Below are 19004 nucleotides of genomic sequence, written 5' to 3' on the forward strand. Positions count from 1 at the left end.
GGTAACGAACCTACTGCTAAGACTATAGGGATTATGGCAATGGGCCAATTTGCCAAAAATGTTGAACTATCCCTTTAAAGATGGAGCTCATTTTCTTTGAATCTTTCAGCTCGACTGTGAAGAAAGTTGAAATTTCCCTGATGGTTTTAAACGCATCATTTGTGAGTTTTCGAGCAGCACCGTTCGTTTCAACAAGAACTTGTGTCTCATCGTCGTCGTGACGTTTAAATAAAGTTTTAATTTGACACACGAGGGCAAAAGAGTAAAACATGTAAAAAGACTCTATAGATTTATTATTACAGAATGACGTCATAGGAAGAAAAGAAACGTGAACGTGGCGTTGGTGAACGAACGAACGTCGTTTATGCTGCATGTAAACACACCGTGTTGTGTTCAAGTTCGTCCTCCAGCAGCGTTTTTTATGGCGTCTTTACAGTACATCATGATTTCTACACTGTGAAGCGTGTGTGTGTGTGTGTGTGTGTGTGTGTGTCTGTGTGTGTGTGTGTCTGTGTGTGTCTTCATCCCACTGGAACCATTAAAGTCTCTGGTTTGGCTCCAACGTGGGCGGAGCTTCATTCAAGAGTTTGTTTTTTGTTTTTGTTTTTGGTCTGTCCTTCATTTCATTTAGTTTAGTTTCATTTCGTCCACGTGTTTTCTCTCTCTCCGTCTGTCAAGGCCAAGTCTTCTTCTCTTCTTCCCTTCATCCTCCTCCTCCTCCTCCTCTTCACCTGACGTCGTGGAAGTAGAGGTTGGCACAGAGACACAGCAGCACGATGGACGCCAGCATGTAGTAGATCAGGTTCCTGAACTTTGGCTCCAGGTCGCCCTGACGATACCAGAAGATCTGAGGGAGAGGGGGAGAGGAGAGGGGGAGAGGGGGAGGGGGAGAGAGAAAGAGGAGAGGGGGAGGGAGGGGGAGGAGAGAGAGGGGGAGGAAGAGGAAGAGGGAGAGAGAGGAGGAGAAGGGAGAGAGAGAAAGAGGAGGAGGGAGGGAGAGAGGAGAGAAAGAGGGAAAGTAGGAGGAGACAGAGAGAAAGTCGAGGAAGAGAGAGAAAGGGAGAGAAGAGGAGGAGGAAAGAGAAGGGGGGGGAGAGAAAGGAGAGGAGTGAGAGAGAAAGGGAGAAAAAGGAGGAGACAGAGAAAGAGGAGGAGGGAGAGGAGAAAGAGGAGAGGAGGAAGAGCAAGGAAGAGAAGAGGAGGAGAGAAAGGAGGGGGAGTGAGAGGTAGAGAGAGAAAGAGGAGGAGGGAGGGAGAGAGAGGAGAGAAAGAGGGAAAGGAGGAGAAGACAGAGAAAGAGGAGAGGAGAAGGAGGAGATAGGGAAAGAGGAGGAGAGGGAGAGAAAGAAGGAGGGGGAGTGAGAGGGAGAGAGAGAAAGAGGAGGAGGAGAGAGAGAAAGGAGAAAGAGGGAGGAAGAGGAGGGAGGGAGAAAGAGGAGAGAGGAGGAGAGGAAAAGGGAGACAGGAGGGGGAGGGAGAGAGAGAGAAAGGGAGAAAGAGGAAGAGGAGGAAGAGAAAGGGAGAGAAGAGGAGGAGAGAGGAGAGAAAGACAGAGGGAAGAGGAGAGAAAGAGAATGAGGGGAGAGAGGGGGAAAGAGGAGGAGAGGGGAGAGGAAAGAGGAGGAGGGAGAGAGAGAGAGAGGGAGGAGGAGAGAAAGAGGAGAGGAAGAGGGAGAGAAAGAGAAGGAGGGGAGGGAGAGCGAGAGAAAGAAGGAGGGGGAGGGAGAGAAAGAGGGGGAGACAGAGAAAGAGGAGGAGGGAGAGAGAGGAGAGAGAGCAAGGAAGAGAAGAGGAGAGGAAGAGAAAGAGAGGGGGAGGAGGAGAGAAAGAAGGAGGGGGGAGTGAGAGGGAGAGAGAGGGGGAGAAGGGGGAGTGAGAGAGAGAAAGAGGAGGAGGGAGAGAGAAAGGGAGAAAAAGGAGGAGAGAGAGGAGAGGAGGAAGAGAAGAGGAGGAGAGAAAGAGAAGGAAGGGAGAGAGAAAGGAGAGGGGGAGGAGGAAGGGAGAGGAGAAAGAGAGGGAGAGAAGAGGAGGACAGAGGAGACGAAGAGAGGGAGGGAGGAGAAAGAGATGGAGAGAGGAGGAGGAAGAGATAGGGAGAGAAGAGGAGGAGAGAGGAGAGGAAGGGAAAGAGAGGGAGGAGGAGAGAAAGAGAAGGAAGGGAGAGAAAGAGAAGGAGGGGAGGGAGAGGGGAAGAGAGAAAGAGCGAGAGAAAGAAGGAGGGGGAGGGAGAGAAAGAGGAGGAGGGAGGGAGAGAGAGAAAGAGGAGGAGGGAGAGGAGAGGAGGAAGAGAAGAGGAGGAGAGAAAGAGAAGGAAGGGAGAGAGAAAGGAAGAGGAGGGAGGGAGGAGAAAGGAGAGGGGGAGGAGGAAGGGAGAGGAGAAAGAGAGGGAGAGAAGAGGAGGACAGAGGAGACGAAGAGAGAGAGGGAGGAGAAAGAGAGGGAGAGAGGAGGAGGAAGAGATAGGGAGAGAAGAGGAGGAGAGAGGAGAGGAAGGGAAAGAGAGAGGGAGGAGGAGAGAAAGAGAAGGAGAGGGAGAGAAAGAGGAGAGGAAGAGGGAGAGAAAGAGAAGGAGGGGAGGGAGAGAGAGGGAAGGAAGAGAGAAAAAGGGAGAAAGAGGAGAAGAGGAAGAGGGAGACGTGGGTTTAATTCATTAATTCATTAACTCTTTAACTGAGCTTTAATTTAATTGTATGTTCTCTCTCTTCCTGTCTCGATCAGATCAGTTCACTGTGACGCAGAAAAAGTGAAAAATCTTCAAATGTGAGAAACTGAAACCAGAAAATAATTAAGCAACATCACACTGGAGGTCGTGCTGTTGTATTGTTTATCCGCCAACACAAATAGTTCTGCAACAAGGGGGCAGTTGTGGGTCTGAGAAGTGAAGCTCACTTCCGGGTTCAAAAAGCTGCAATCCCCTCGGCTGTCGCTGGGGGCTGGCTCCAGAAGGGAGCAACTCCAATTGAGCCCCATGTTAAAATAGCCGATTTTACAGCTTTAAAAAACATATTTACAGCCTGGTACATTTCATTTTTTTGGTCTCAACCGATAGTTTCTACCCCCGCACACACTCTGAGGGGGGTGAATTTTTTTTAAACTCTACCGTTTTACTGTTATTAGGTTTAAAGTTCTGGCCAATTAGGGCGCAGAACCGTTGAGTGACAGGTCCGGCGACCGCTGCTTCGAGGCCAGTGGGCGGGCTCTCGGCCGGCCAACGGCCGCACCGCTCCAAATATGGCAAGTAGAATCCAACATGGCGCGGCTCAAACCCCCGTAGTAGCGGCACAAAACAGACTCCCCCAAACCAATGGGTGACGTCACGGACGCTACGTCCATTCTTTTTACAGTCTATGTTCTGCAACTGGGAGGGAGACAAGGCTGTTGCCAGGCAACACATAAACATTTCCTACTAGCTAGCTCACTAGTCTACTACAAGCTTTTCCACCGAGCTGGTTGCAGTGCTGGTTCGAGCCAGTGATTAGCACTTAGATATATCCACAAGTTTCCGAACGTCATCTATGGTCAAAACTGGATGCCGGTTTTGCATTTCCGGTGGAATTTTACGTTTACGTTTCCATGGTTTTCAGTCGTTGTCATAGTTGCGGTAAACTCATGGATCTATAGAGGGATTATCTGTTTACCAACAAGTCAGGATGCGTGCGCAACCTGACTGCAGAAAGAACCGGTTGTCATGGTTACCTCCATGGATCTAGTGTAGTCAAAGCGGTGTTAGCTAGCGATGTTGTCAGCTTACTACAACAGTTTATCACCTACTGATGTAGTGTGTGTTTTACACATAGACTGTAGGTTTTATAACGGCAGGAAAAAAAAACAAAAAAACGTCAGGACGGAGGATCGAGTTTGTACCGCGGCAACGGCAACTCAGCCACGGGACAAGACACGGACACTCACAGCAGCGGTGGTTATCGGTAAAAACAACACTATGCATCCCTAACGTTACCTACAGTTATTTAACAGACAGTCATGTTCAGGAAAATACTCACGATTATAAAACTCAGTGTCTGTGAGGACTGAGCTGCTGCCTGGTCAGAGACGAGGGAAGAGGACGGACGTGTCTAAAGTCTGGAACAACTGCATCCTGACCCCAACTGTAACGCTACTGCATGACTGAGTATGTACCGGTAATTTAACACAATATAGTTTAACGTTAATTAATCTCAGCTTGTTTTCCATTAGTATGTGACCTCGTCTTCAGTCACTGTCGTAGTAAACATTTCACAACTCATTCGCTGCAGTTACAGCTGTGCCTGTGGGCATATTTAGCTTTATCACCATTCAAACCAACGTATCTAACACGTTATATTGCTCGAAATTAATCGCCAATGTACTATTTTCTCTCTCGTTTGCCTTGAAAGGGGTGCGAGTTGACGGTATTCTGTTAAATTTGCGCGTTTTGTTATTTTTATCAAAACAATTAGTGCAACTTCCAGCACAAAAAGACCTGATCACGGCTCTTGCTGCTCTCTTTCTGCAGGCGACATGCGCAGTAGAACGTCAGTGACGTAGGCTGATAATCCCTCTATTAACGCTGGCTTTTAACACGGATGTCAATCTGTGTGATATCCATTGTTAAAAGCTTCTAGTGTGATGATCCATGTGTTTTACAGATTTTCTTTGGGAAAAAAAAAATCAATGCATTTACCGCGAAACAATGGAAACATAAACATAAAATTCGGAAGAGCAAAACCGGCTTATGTTTTTGACGTTCGGAAAAAGGTGGATAGACGTTATCGATACCGTATTACATTTGTTCATCTGCTATGTAATCAATATACACACAGTTGAGGCTAGTGGCTGAGCTACGTGGCTAACAACAGCTAACGCTCATAAAATACATCGCCATCAAAACGTAGTTGCCGCCGCAGCGATTTCTTTTCTCTTTTTTTTTTTCAGCACTCATGGAACGTCTCTTGTCCAATCAAATTACTCGGTCGGAACCGGTCAGAACTAACTGTTGTATAATTGATTATTGATCTTAAACAAACAATGAATCAATTTTAAAAACATGAATGAATCGTTTCAGCTTCAAATTTAATGAATGAGACGATTTCGGATAAAAACTATAAAACCAGTGAAATAATCTGATTAGAAAACTCTGTAATTTAATTAATTAAATAAAGTCTGTTTGTTGTTTTCTCTCATTAAACTGTGGTGAATCAGATCAGTGTGTGTGTGTGTGTGTGTGTGTGTGTTACCAGCACTAGGGTGGATCCACAGATCAACAGGATGCAGACGGCGAAGAAGACGTTGAGCGGCCGCGGCGGCAGCGACGGGAACACGAAGGAGCAGATCACAGTCACCTGCGCACACACACACACACACACACACACACACACACACACATAAAGTTCAGTTTACAACTTTAAATCACTTCCTTCTTCTTCTTTTCCTCCGTCTGAAGGAGGACGAGGAAGAAGTTTCACTATGAAAAGGAAGAAGTAGAAACAGCTGAGTCATGTTTAAGTTTTCACTCAGGTTCTGATCTAACAGGAAGAAAACCAGCTGAGTCATTATTACTGTGGTAGAAGCTGTGAAACATCTGGATTACACTTATTTATTCTTGACGTTATTGCACTAATGATCTAACAACTTCTACACAAGTTGGACTTAGAAAGTTTTTTTCTTTTCTGCGTAATTTATTCTATATTACCCTGGGATGCGGTATTTTCATGCAATATCGGAAAATGAGGAAGATCGCCTCCGAGCAGAGCAATGCGAGGGCGGACAACGCCACTACTCGAGGTGCTGTGGTCGGGATACGATCTGACATCACAGCAGTTCGTGAATTCGTGTCAATATTGCGAGCTGACATGGCCAAAACTCGGGAGGATATGGCCAAGTTAAGCGCGGCAAAGGCTGCAGAGGAGATGGATGAATGAAAGAATATGGCAAAAAAGGGCTCTTACTCCACACCACACCATCCCAACAAATAATCAGTACACTGGACTTTGCTCTCTGTCAATTGGACCACTCTGTGACTTTGTGACATGCCAAGCTACAAGATGAGACTGTTGTTCACTCATGACGGACAAATATGGACACATGTGCAAACACACACGTAATCTGTATGTACTGTCTAGAGCTAGACTTCAGCTCTGTATACTACCTACTGCTGTAACATGTTATGTCAAAATGTCATAAGTAAAAGTATGTTATACAAAAATACAAAAAAGCAAAAACAAAAAAAAAAATTATGTTATGATCTGTATACTATCTACTACCGTAACATGTTATGTCAAAATGTCATAAGTAAAAGAATGTTACATCAAAATGTAATATATATATATATATATATAATAAGAAAAGAAGAAAAAAGCAAAAAGATATGTATGTATGACAAATATTCTTATTCTGTGGGTAATGGGGGCGGGACTAGATAAGCTTTTGCTTCTCCCGCTTTTCCCTTTCGGCCATGTGTATTGTATTATTTGATGATGAAGTGTGATGATGATGATTTAAATTGACATGCCCGAAATAAACAAATTGATTGATTGATTGATATCTGACCAAACATTTATTTTATTTATACGCTTTTATTTTGGCGGTCAGCGCTCTGCTATGGACGAGGTCGTAGACTCACCAGGACGACGACGGAGGTGAAGCCACCGACGGCCATGTTGATGATGCGATCCTGTGACACAACACAACACACGACGTTAACAATTAATCACATGTCTGTCTGCAGATTCATTTTACTGTCAATCAATTAAAGGAATACGCCAACATTTTTTTTTTTCGTGTCTTGCCTCACTCCCGAGTCCGTGACCAGCAGATAGACACCATCCTTTCGACTGTGCGTGCAGTAACAAGGGAGATAGAGCCGTATCGCCCGTAATTAGCTTAGCTCAAACACTGGAAGTGTATGGGTAGTGTTAGCCTGCCTCCACCTAAAGTCATCAGAGAAACTCTTCAGCAACTCTAAACGCAAACCGGCGGGCCGATCTTCGTCTCAGAGCTGACAAAACTCTCCGGTAAGGCATCTTGAGCGGTCAAATGCCACTAACGGGACGAGATCGGTCAAAACGGAGGGATCAAGAAAAGACGCTTTATTTTGGTTCAAGCTAGCTACATCGAGGGTAGGTTAGCTTCCTATTTCAAAGTAAAAGCACAAATTCTATCCTCATGGTTTTCTGTATGTAAAGGGCAACGGGTGTTTTATTTTGTGAAAGTAACCGGAAGTGCGTTGGTCACAACGGCTAGCTTGAGTAGCAGCAAATTCGTCCAAAAAAAATTGTAAACAGCTGGTATTTAGACAAATTAACGACACACTGCTGATCTAAACGGCTACTTTCTCGCCTAAACATGTTTGAAATGTGGATAAAGTGATATATTTACAGAGTTTAGAGCTAAAATGAAATCAGCTTCTGACTGCTGGTTTCAGCTCGGGTAGGAGGCAGGCTAACACTACCCATACACTTCCAGTGTTTGAGCTAAGCTAATTAGCGACTTTAGGTGGAGGCAGGCTAACACTACCTATACACTTCCAGCGTTTGAGCTAAGCTAATTAGCGACTTTAGGTGGAGGCAGGCTAACACTACCTATACACTTCCAGTGTTTGAGCTAAGCTAATTAGCGACTTTAGGTGGAGGCAGGCTAACACTACCCATACACTTCCAGTGTTTGAGCTAAGCTAATTAAGGGCGATACGGCTCTATCTCCCTTGTTACTGCACGCACAGTCGAAAGGATGGTGTCTATCTGCTGGTCATGGACTCGGGAGTGAGGCAAGACACGAAAAAAAACAAACATTGGTGTATCCCTTTAATCAATTAATCGATTGATTGATGATCTGATCATCTGTACCCGGGCAGACGTCTCTCCAAACAGCGGTCTGTTGTCCAGGCCACTGGTGCCGTACGTCCTGGTGGTGAAGTCGTCCATGGCCGGTTCTGCAGACATACGCTCGGCCCCGACCGATCACCGACCGATTGATCGACCGATCGACTGATCAATCGACCAATCACCTCTCAGCAGCGCCGCCTCCTGGACACACGGGGCCAGTGCTGCATGCTCACTCCCCCTCCAGCTGCCTCCCTGCGCTCGGTGTCGGGGGTCAGTGTCCAGCGGTGGAGGGAGACATGATGGAGGCGGAGCTTCTGCTGCTCAGGTGGGCGTCGGCTTTACCTGAGAGAGAGAGAGAGAAAGAGTGGCTGGTTTCCATCTCAGGTTTTCACTAAATAAAAAACATATTTCTAAAATTCAAAAAAAGGAGTTTCCATTGAAAAGTGTTTTTTGCCAATGAGTCGTAATTCTGGTAAAATCAAAAGGTCTCATGACTGTAACAGAAGGAGATATTATCAGACTGAAACTGAACCTCACACAGTTTTATTAAAGGGACAACAAGGAGTTTCTATTTGGTTATAAAAAAGTCTCATGTTAATGTGGATGAATCTACGCTACCCACACTTGTTAAAGGGCCCATTTTAGATAAATATATGGTTTTGTCTCTATGGTTATTTTGTTATTATTAGTGGTGGTGGAAATGCTGGTCTAGCCGACCAGCGTTTCTTTACTTTTGGTTTCGTGGCGAGTCATGAGAACAACGCCGCCAAATCGCCGTTTATGGTCGGGACTACGACGGTATGTGATCGTCTTCCAACCTCTGACTTTAATTCTTGATGAATGAAAACATGAGTCTGTCTTGCGCCGGTCAAAGAATTTCACGGTGCGCGGAGGCTCATAAATGTAGTGTGAAAACACTTTGCTTTTCCAAAACTCCTCGTTGTCCCTTTAATACGATTCAGAATCGATATAAAATGTCCCAAAATCGATTTAAAAAAATGTCGGCCTCTGTTTCCTTAGAATTTAAAAGGCTGCATGGTTAACTGCACTATTTTTTTAAAATAAAGAGGCACTTTTAATGTTGTTATTTAAGCAATATGTGATATTGCTTTTATGCAACAGTTTCAACAATTCCATCTAAGCATGGATAAATGTTTAAAACTCAATAAATGTGAAAAAGACACTTCAGTCGTTCTGTCTTGCAAAGCAGACTGGAGTAGATCATCAGGATCCTTTGCACACCGACAGACTGAAGCAGAAATCATTAGGAATCAAATCGTTTTGAATCGTAAAATCGATTTTGAATCGAATCGTAGCCCCAAAAAATCAGAATCGAATCTAATTGTGAGATAGTAAAAGATTCCCACCGCTAGAGAGAATGAGTGGCTGGTTTCCATCTCAGGTTTTCACTAAATAAAAACCATATTTCTAAAATTCAAGAGAGTGATGATGATTATTATTCCGCAGCCACACTGATCAAACTGTGACTGGAGAGAAAAACAGAAACAGCTGAAGTGATTTCTGACTTCCTCTGTTCTCAGCCGATAAGAAACCACAGTCACTTCTGTCTCTGAGCGTCGCCGACGACAACCACGATGATGATGATGAAAGACCAAACAGGAAGTTGAAATCAGAGCAGAGTGAACTTCACTTCAACATGACACATAAAGTCTGTTACTGTGATACAGAGTTGTTATCTGATCCGATCGACTGTATCAATCCATCAATGTTTCATCTTTCAGTCCGTCTGCAGCTCAAAGACAAAACAATTTCTTTACGTCGAGTCAGTTTTACTAATTCCCATCGTCTCAAACGCCTCCTGGACTCAGTAATGTAAATATAAAGTCTGAACATTTCACTGTCGATCGGCCGCGCCATCTTGTTCTTGTGTCGTTAAATCAGTCGTAGTAGCGCCTGAAAAACCCCACAAAAACATCCCATAATACAGTCAGTCCGTGTGGCTGCTCCAAATTCAGATTTCCCCGGGGTACAGTGAACGCAGCACGAATCAAAGGTCAATGACAGGAAACAGAAGGTACGGTGAGACTGAAACAATAACAAAGGGACAGTCGGACGTGATGCAACAGGGAATTGAACAGTATTTGTGGTGGTAACCATAGCAACCATAGCAACACTAAGTCACACAGTTGGTCAGACAACGATGTTTACACACCAACGTCTTCTAAAGTGTATGTGTATATATAAAAAAACTATATATATAATTTTTTTTTTTTTAAGGGATAGTTCACCCAAAATTCAAATTTCAGCCCCAACATGAGAAATTGTTCTGGAAAAATTAAACAAGTCTATGTTTTAAGCTTGTTTGTAGCTGAAGCTCCCAGTGTTGCTCTGCCGGAATCTCGCGCGATTTGCGGAGCCGTGAACTGGGTGTCAATGCAAATCACGCGAGATTTGGACGGACCAGGAAGAGCAGTACTGGGAGCTTCCGCTACAAACAAGCTTAAAACATAGACTTATTTAATTTTTTTCGGAACAATTTCTCATGTTGGGGCTTCAATACAAGAGGGACATTGGTGTGTCTTTTTGGACGAAGAAAAGTGAGCTCCGTTCGCTACCGTCATATGGACATGCACTGCTACGCCGAGACCCCCTGTAACTCAGAGAAACCACGGAGGACTCTGAAACTTCTCCCAGCCCTTAGTCCACATGAGGGGGAGGAGATAATGAGTGAAATTTGAATTTTGGGTGAACTATCCCTTTTAAAGCGTGTGTGAGGAAACGTTGAGGAACATCCGAGCGTCTTCTCCTGTTTCCTGTTGGAGCTTCGACTGATGAGTCACACACTTTATCTGTCAGAGTTAATGTCCTCAGCTGGAGGAAACACACACACACACACACACACACACACACACACACACACACACACACACACACACACACACACACACACACACACACACACACACCACACACACACACACACACACACACACACACACACACACACACACACACACACACACACACACACACACACACACACACACACACACACACACACACACACACACACACACACACACACACACACACACACACACACACACGTTAATGTCATATTTCATCTTCATTCACATCAAAGCAGCATTACGACCTTTAAAACATTTAAATCACAACCTTCCTGTTGTGTTTTCATTCTGTAGCTATAAGAATCAACTTGTGTTTTATTTTATTATTTATTTTTTACATGACTGAGGCCAGTGTCCTTATCATCTCATCTTTATGTCTTATGATTTATCTGTGTTTGTTTCACAGTCTTATGTCTGAAGTGTGACTCTCCCACAACTGCTTTGACATTTTACTGCAAATGTCAAATAACCGACTCTCTGACGTCTCTCTCTGGTTTATGTTTTTACATTAGTTTCTCAGTTAATGAGTTGATCAGTAGTAAATAAATCAAATAGTGACATCATGATTATAGATTTTCTTGTCAGAGAAATAATCACAGTGTTACGATTATTATGCATCTATGAATGTGTAAAATCAAATAAAGTGAAAATATTTGAAGTATCTATGAATATAGGACCAGTTATTAATCCTCCAGGGGAAGTGTTTGAAATATTAAAGTCATTAATTGACATCTATACTAAATCTTTACGCTTATTTTAATCTTTTTTTTTTTTACAAATGACACACTCACATTTAAATTCCTACCAATTCAGTGTTAGTTAGATAAATGGACCAGTATCTGTGCATTTAGTTTACTTTGGTGCTGACATCATCTTTTTTGGAGAGTGACGGTGTTTATTGATCTTTACGATTAATTAATTGTGCCATTTAGTTGTGAAAACAAGTAATGGTGACGTCCCTAAAATCAAATTCAAGTCTCTGTTCAAGGAAAAATACAAAAAAATATTCAAAGTTTCAGGTTTTGATCAGAGGAAACGAGTCTTCAATGTTGACGACGGATCTGAACAAGAATCTTTCACTGTTTTATGACTTTTCTTGAAAGAAAAGTTTAAATAAATTTAGTTTATTAATCAATAAAGAAGCTAATTGACAGTTTCAGGTCATGGTTGTAACTTGTATCTGAGTTCAGACTGAAGTCAACAACTATGGGATGGTTTCACATCCACAACAGTGACTTTAACTGACCCCTGACCTCTTCTCTAGCGCCACCATCAGGTCAAACCTTCCTGTTTTTAGCTTCGTGACAAAGTGTGAGTGGTTTTAGACGGAGCGACAGGTTCGTTTAGCAGAAAAAGAGGAAGAAAGAGGAAGGTTTTGTTTTCTTCATTATGTTTTCTCCTCTGTCTGTCTGTGATGGAGCAATAAAACTAAACTAAACCAAACCACTCCTCCTCCTAATGTCCCATTAATGTGTCGTTTCTTCCTCCACTGTTTCCTGGAACCATCTAACCAAACCGGAGCAGTGAGGCTGTGAAACTGGATCATCATTCCTGCACTAGAATGAAAGAAATCCTCCTCTCACAGCTAAAGCAACTCGTCCTGCGCTGCACAGACGTCACCGAGGCCGGAAAAGTTAAATCCCATCATGTTTTATAATCACACAAAGTCTCACATTTCCTTTTTTTTTGTGTTTTTTCTTTTTTTGTTTAAAGCCAACAACAATGAGATTTGCTGAGCGGCTGAGAGGAAGCTGGTAGAAAACAAACCACATCCTCTTTCTGAGTGCACACTGACTGCACACCTGGGGGCATCGGCCCGTTTCACACTCTGAGCAAAAAGAAAAAGTCTCGTGGTCTAAATTCAGTTCAGGTCGAAACAACGACGACAACACTTCTTCTCCGGTCTGGTCGTCTCTTCCTCTCTGCGTGACGACGACGCAGCAGCAGCAGGGAAGGAAGGAAATAAAAAATAAAAAAAAGAAACGTTGCAGCTTGGAGCTTTCTCAGCACAAAACACAGCAGAAGGAGGAAAAACAAGCGGTTCATTATAGCGCAGCGTAAACCTGGCCTAAAGCGACATTCCTCCTCTGCCTTGTGATTCACTAGGCTCCTTAAACCCAGAGCCACCACTTAAACCGGAAAGATCCGCTTCACATGGAGCTGCTGAGACACGGACACAAATACAACCATCAGTATTATTATTATTATTATTATTATTATTTACACCTAAAAAACACTGACCAAAGAGGATTTATCAACTTTTTACAGGATTAAACAACAATTACATCTAATTTATCAGTGTAAATGCTGATGAAACAGCTGCAGATTCACTGGTTTACAGCTGAACATCAGCATGAAGAATCACTTCAATGTCCCCCAACACACACACACACACACACACACAGTGCAGTGTCGGTCTGTACCAAGCACCAGTGTGTAGCATGAAAACCTATATATATATATACTGTATATATATATAATATATATAAATGAGCAATGAAGTTGAACATGCATCTTATTCATATTCCAGGTGTGAATCACAACGCGTCCTAATAAAAACACAAACAGCTGGACTCATGTTTCATGTGCAGAACAAGCTGCAAGAGAATATAAGAGTATTACAGAAAGCTTAAGGCACAACACACACACACACTCTCTCTCTCTCACACACACACGCACACACACCAAACTTCATGCTAAAATCAGCACATTTAACAGCAGATTACAGACGGCAGCATTCCTCATTAACCACCACAAGACTCTGATTCTGTAGCAAATGACAAAATAAACAATATTATTTCAGCTCATTTTAGCCTTAAGAACAATATTATTATTATTATTAATATTATTATTAACACACTAATACACTGTCACAGTTACAACACTGGTGCACGCTCACACAACTGGCTGTTTACTCCAAACCAAATCAATCAAACTGCACCATCGCATGGAATAATCTACAAAAGTGCTAAAATTAAAACAGCTACCATCAGTACAACAGTTCAGAAGACTAATCAATAATCACTGACTGGATTTCACTGGACTGTCACTGCTTTTAACTGCATCTTGACTGTTTAACTGTATTTATTCATTGCTTTATTTTCCTGAAATTGTCTCTATTTTGTCTTCTCCTCTTTAACTGATGTTGTTTTATTATTGTAACTTCTCGACACCATTGTAGAGCCGCAACAATTAATTGATTAATCGAGCAATAATCGATTATTCAATGAAATGTCAGCTACTTTGATAATCGAATAATCGGTTTGAGTCGTTTTTTTAAGGAAAAAAAGTCCAAATTCTCTGATTTCAGATTCTTCAATGTGAATATTTCTGGTTTCTTTGTTCCTTTATGACAATAAACTGAGTCTCTCTTTGGTTTGTGGACAAAACAAGACATTTGAGGACATCGTCTGGTGGTTTGGGAACACTGATTGACATTTAAAACATTTTATTGACCAAATCGTTTACAAAATCGACAGATTAACCTAAAATGAAAATAATTTTTAGTTGCATATAACGGATAAATATATATAAGCAACTTTAGTTTTTGTTTTCAGCTCTTTTCTGTGCACCTACAGAGCTGATAGTGAGCCAGTAGTTGAGTTAAAACACCACAGGCTCTGTGTAATTAGCATTATGTAAACTGCTGCTGCCTGAACAAACACTTTGACTTCTTACATCTAAAAATATGATGATAAGAAGCCTTTTGAGTGACAGCAGTGTCTAACATGTGTTTTCAGGTCTGTGTAAAAATAGAAATCTATCTATCTCAGTTTCTTTTTGTTCTTTGGTATAAAACTAAAAGATATTGAGGTCACTGGGAGATAAAACGAGTAGAAGAGGCTGAAAACAGCTCCAGTTTTAGCTTTTTGTGCTCGAGAAATGACAACAAATTAATAATTAATCTCCTAACATCTGTTTAATGTGCTGTGCCCTGAGGTTTCAGTTCAGTCTGAAGTCACACAACACAACACAACACCATTCAAAGAAACAGTGAATTTACTGTACTTTAAGTTCATTTAGGTTCACAGAAATGAAACCAAATGTCACCCGTGAATAGAAAAACAACGTTGCCGCAGTGTAAAACAGATTAAAGATGAATAAATGAAGCTTTTCCTAATAGTTTGTAATGTAAAGAGTGTAAATACAACATGACGTTGCTGCTTCAGTCAGAAAAGAAAGTGGGTTTATCTGTTTATCTCGGTGAAACTGTGAGGAGATAAAAATCTGACAGTCACACAATCATAACACACACACACGAACTGTGACAGACACACACACACACAGTTAACTCACCAATTAGCACATTAGATTATCATGCTAACGTTAGCTTTGGGAAAATTACCTTCAACTTTACCCAAACAGCCCGTGAATAAAACTCACCTGAGGGGGGTTTCACCGGCCATATGTCACGGTTCCGTGGGGTGAAACTAAAACACCGACCGAGCCCGTTGTTGTTGTTGTTTTATTAACTTATCGATGCTACACAACCCGGGTGGAAACCTGGTGGAAACACAGCCGTTAAACAGCAACGTTACGTTACGTTACGTTAGCTGCTAAACCTGAGCTTTACCCATTACACCAACAGGCCAACGGTGCACAGGCTAACGAAGCTAAGCTAATGCTGCGTTCGAGACCACTCGGAATTCTGATTGCCCGACCTCCTATACTTTGGAAAAAAAAGTGCAATTGAACGCCACTTCATGTCTGAGACTGAGTCCCTCCCACTCCGGAAAGTTGGTGGGAAAAAAATGCAGTATTGGAGATAGAGAAACAAAAAATATAATAATAATGCAGAAATCAAATGAAAAAGGCGATAGAGTGAGAGAGAAAAAAAATAAAATAAACGAGAATAGCAATAAAACAGTCAAGTCAAACACATTAAAAGGCTATGATCTTTAAAGCTTTGGCATTTGTGCAATAGTTAAGTGTCCAGATATGACTTCGCTACAGTAAGAAGTGAAGACAGAAAAGTTGGGTTTTTGTTTTGTGAATTTGCTGTTGTGTGGCCTAGATATGGAATTTGCTAATAGAGAAAAAATGTTGATAATGAACAACTTTTTTGGGAGGTAGCCTAAAAAAACTTATCTGAGAAAAACCCACACCATCAGTGGTAAAACATTGATTAAAAGGCATTTTTAAATGCCAAAATACATTAAAACGTAATGAAATTTACAATATTTGCTTACGGTTACAGATTAACCAACTGATGTTGTGGAGCACAGTAAATGCATGTTGTTATTTCCCTTCGATTTTATATGATCTGTTTCATTATTTTTTAAATGCTTAGTTTTTTTTATGTCCTTTGTAATGTTGTAATGAATTAGCTACGTGAAACATTTCGTAATGCAGAATCTGTCTCTTTTTGAACGCTTTGAAGTCGGAAATCAGAGTTTTCAACTGGGATATTTAGAGTTCCGAGTTGTCGTGAACGCAGCATAAGCCCGGTAGCCTCCAGTCTGCTGAAGCCGTTAAAGGCGAGTTCTTTTACCGCTGAGCCGACACCGCGAGCCCGCCACACTCCCTTTAAAAATCACTGACAGTCAGATGTCTCTTGAAAACAACTGTATAAACCACTGAAGACTGTTTTTAAAATGTAAAATTACAGCTTCAACATAATTTAAATCATCCGGATGAAAACAACTTTAACACCTAAATCCATTCAAAAACAGGCTATTTAACAACAGTGACTTCTGAATGGCAATAAATACACTTTATAAAGGAAAACATAAAACACAAAATAGAAGACTACACCAAAAAAAACATAATCCAGATTATCAGGGTGTATTCTTTCAATATATAGGCTAACAGCTTTACGGTTCAGTCCAAAGTGTGAGTGGGGAGTTTAGCTGCTCGCCACCAAACTCCATTCATAAATCAAGCTATTTAACAGCTGTTTAAAGTTGCCAAACACTCATTTAATAAACAATCCAATTTGGGAAGTGAAAAATTACCAAATAAAAAAGGCATATTCAATTATTGAATCTCTTATTTGATCAATAATTTACTACTTTCAAGAATTGACATTAAATCATTGACATTTTGAATGGAGTTTGGTTTAAGGAGGTTGAATTTACGTAGACTCTACAAATTTAAAAGATACTTTGAAATACATCCAAGCAGATTAAGGCAAATTTGAGTTAATAAGTTTATGTGAAGTAAGTAGGAGTTTGTATCACTCACCTGCTTTGCTGCAGCAGGCTGCAGTCACATCAGATTTGTGCAACACAACCGGGGTCAAACTTTATTTCTAATTACAAGTTAATAAGCATAAATCTCTCCCTCCACAGCAGTTAAATATCGCTATATGTTCTTGATCTGGGGGAAAACCCTCAGATATGGGAGCAAAAGGAGGTCCACACATAATCTCACCCTTCATGTTACCATCACATGAGGAGAGTGTGACAGGCCTCTATTAATCCCAGCAGGAGAAAACTTCAGTCACATTTTTTCTCCAACACGTCATGAATGTTACAGTGAGTAGGCATGAAATCTCTCCTCCTTAAACCCCACAGTTTAATGTAGGAGAGAAAATCCCTGGTTTAATTTCACAAAAAAAAGTCCAGAAGTCCAGGATATTAATTACAGCATGAAATCTACAGAACTAACACAACTTTACCTCAGGCTGACGTGACGTCTGTCCTCCATTCAACTGGAATTCCTTTAGTCTGAACGGATCTGATTATATCAAATACAATATAAAAACAAAGCACAAGTGCCAATATAACAGTTAAACCAGCAATAAAATGGATCATATGACAGTCAAATTGTCTTCAGCTCGACACCTGACATGCAGACAAACAAATTATTTTACTGACCTACACATGCAAAATTCTTTGGCAACACATCACATGTGTTCAGCGGTGATAATGTGGGAAAAAAGGGGAAAATGTTTTACTCATGGTCATGCAGGGACGGATTATGGGGCCCTGAGGCTGAAACAAGTTTGCTTCTTTGGTAAAATATTCTTATTGATTTTTTTTTATTCACTAGAGCTGTTTCAATATATATTTCAATTATTTTAGCTAGGTGAGATAAAGCAATTCTGATGCACTCGTTGCCCCATTTGCATGCTGATACTGTAATTCACCAGGCAAATTTTTATTTTCTAATCAGGTTTTGATATGAGGCCAGCTTGTTATGTGTTTATATCAGGTCAAAGGTCAGTGTATTCCAAGTAGAGGAGATGAACAAGAAGTAGACTGTCTTTGAGGGATTAAAAATTAATTTAAAACAATTAAAAAAGGTAAACCACTGCAAATGAACATATATGTTAGACATTGTTCTATACCTACAGTCAGTGAACGCAACATAATTGAATGGTGTTTTTTGTGTTGATCTTCATAGACAAAAACGTTGTTTTTATGTCAGTTTAGAAAAAGTCGTTCACGTTAAATTACAGGGAACTAATTTCTGTAAGGGACTGTTCGTTATTTATCATCAGTGCCACCGGAGGGATTCACGGGACTTTTTTTTTTTTTTACATGACCCCCCTGTCGGAGTCAGTAAATTTTAACATGACCCTGCATTAAGCCTTATCAAAAGATACATGACCCCCCCCCCCCCAGCCATCGACACGTGACATCGCATCACGTAGCGCGTGACACTACATTATTTCATTTTGACAACCATGTGTGCAACACCTTCTCATCAATCCATGCCATTTATCAGCTGTTATTAAGACCCAACTCATCAATAACAGAATCGCGATTTTGGACCAGCTCACATTACACAACAAGACATTAACAATTAATCCACACTCAAACCGAAGCAACAGTAATGTGAACTGCACTCAACAACGTATTATTGCAAGGTTTACGACAGATATGACAGACAACTGTGTGTGTGTGTGTGTGTGTGTGTGTGTGTGTGTGTGTGTGTGTGTGTGTGTGTGTGTGTGTGTGTGTGTGTGTGTGTGTGTGTGTGTGTGTGTGTGTGTGTGTGTGCCTGCGCCTGCGTGTGTAAGAAAGAGAGAGAGAGAGAGAGAGAAAGTAGGTAAAACCTGCTAGCTGTTAGCTACCGTAGCTCAGGCGTCGGTCTCCCGTCAGGTAAAAGCTGCTGTTTATTCCTCAAATGAAGCTCATGAAGTTGTTGAGCCTCTCTGGTACAGTTATCCATCACTGCAGTTGAATTCGCCGCTAAACTGCTGGACGCTAAAACCGAGGGGGGGGGGGGGGGGGGGCGTCTGTTTGTTTACAATTCACAAAAGCAACGTGAACGTACGTGCTGCTCAGACTATGTAGAGTTACGCAATGAGGCAGGCAGGCAGCGTAGCCTCTGTACGGTAGTGAAGTTAAACTCACTCACCCATAAAACACGTGCTAAGCTGCCGGCG

The 19004-nt window shown here is 41.7% G+C and overlaps 1 protein-coding gene across 1 annotated transcript; it reads right to left on the reverse strand.

Moving 5' to 3' along the window:
- tmem243b (transmembrane protein 243, mitochondrial b) lies at nucleotides 1–15279 on the reverse strand. The gene is made up of 6 exons (XM_085768989.1): nucleotides 15053–15279; nucleotides 7955–8141; nucleotides 7821–7919; nucleotides 6599–6649; nucleotides 5214–5318; nucleotides 1–847 (listed from the first exon to the last, which is right to left on the reverse strand). Exons 3-6 carry the CDS (start codon nucleotides 7914–7916, stop codon nucleotides 728–730), a joined length of 372 nt encoding a protein of 123 aa, XP_085625115.1. The 5' UTR covers nucleotides 7917–7919; nucleotides 7955–8141; nucleotides 15053–15279; the 3' UTR covers nucleotides 1–727.
- Between the last annotated feature and the right edge of the window lie 3725 nt (nucleotides 15280–19004).

The sequence above is a fragment of the Trachurus japonicus genome, chromosome 23, assembly GCF_045865225.1.
Source record: "Trachurus japonicus isolate A0001 chromosome 23, Traja_1.0".
NCBI lineage: Eukaryota > Metazoa > Chordata > Actinopteri > Carangiformes > Carangidae > Trachurus > Trachurus japonicus.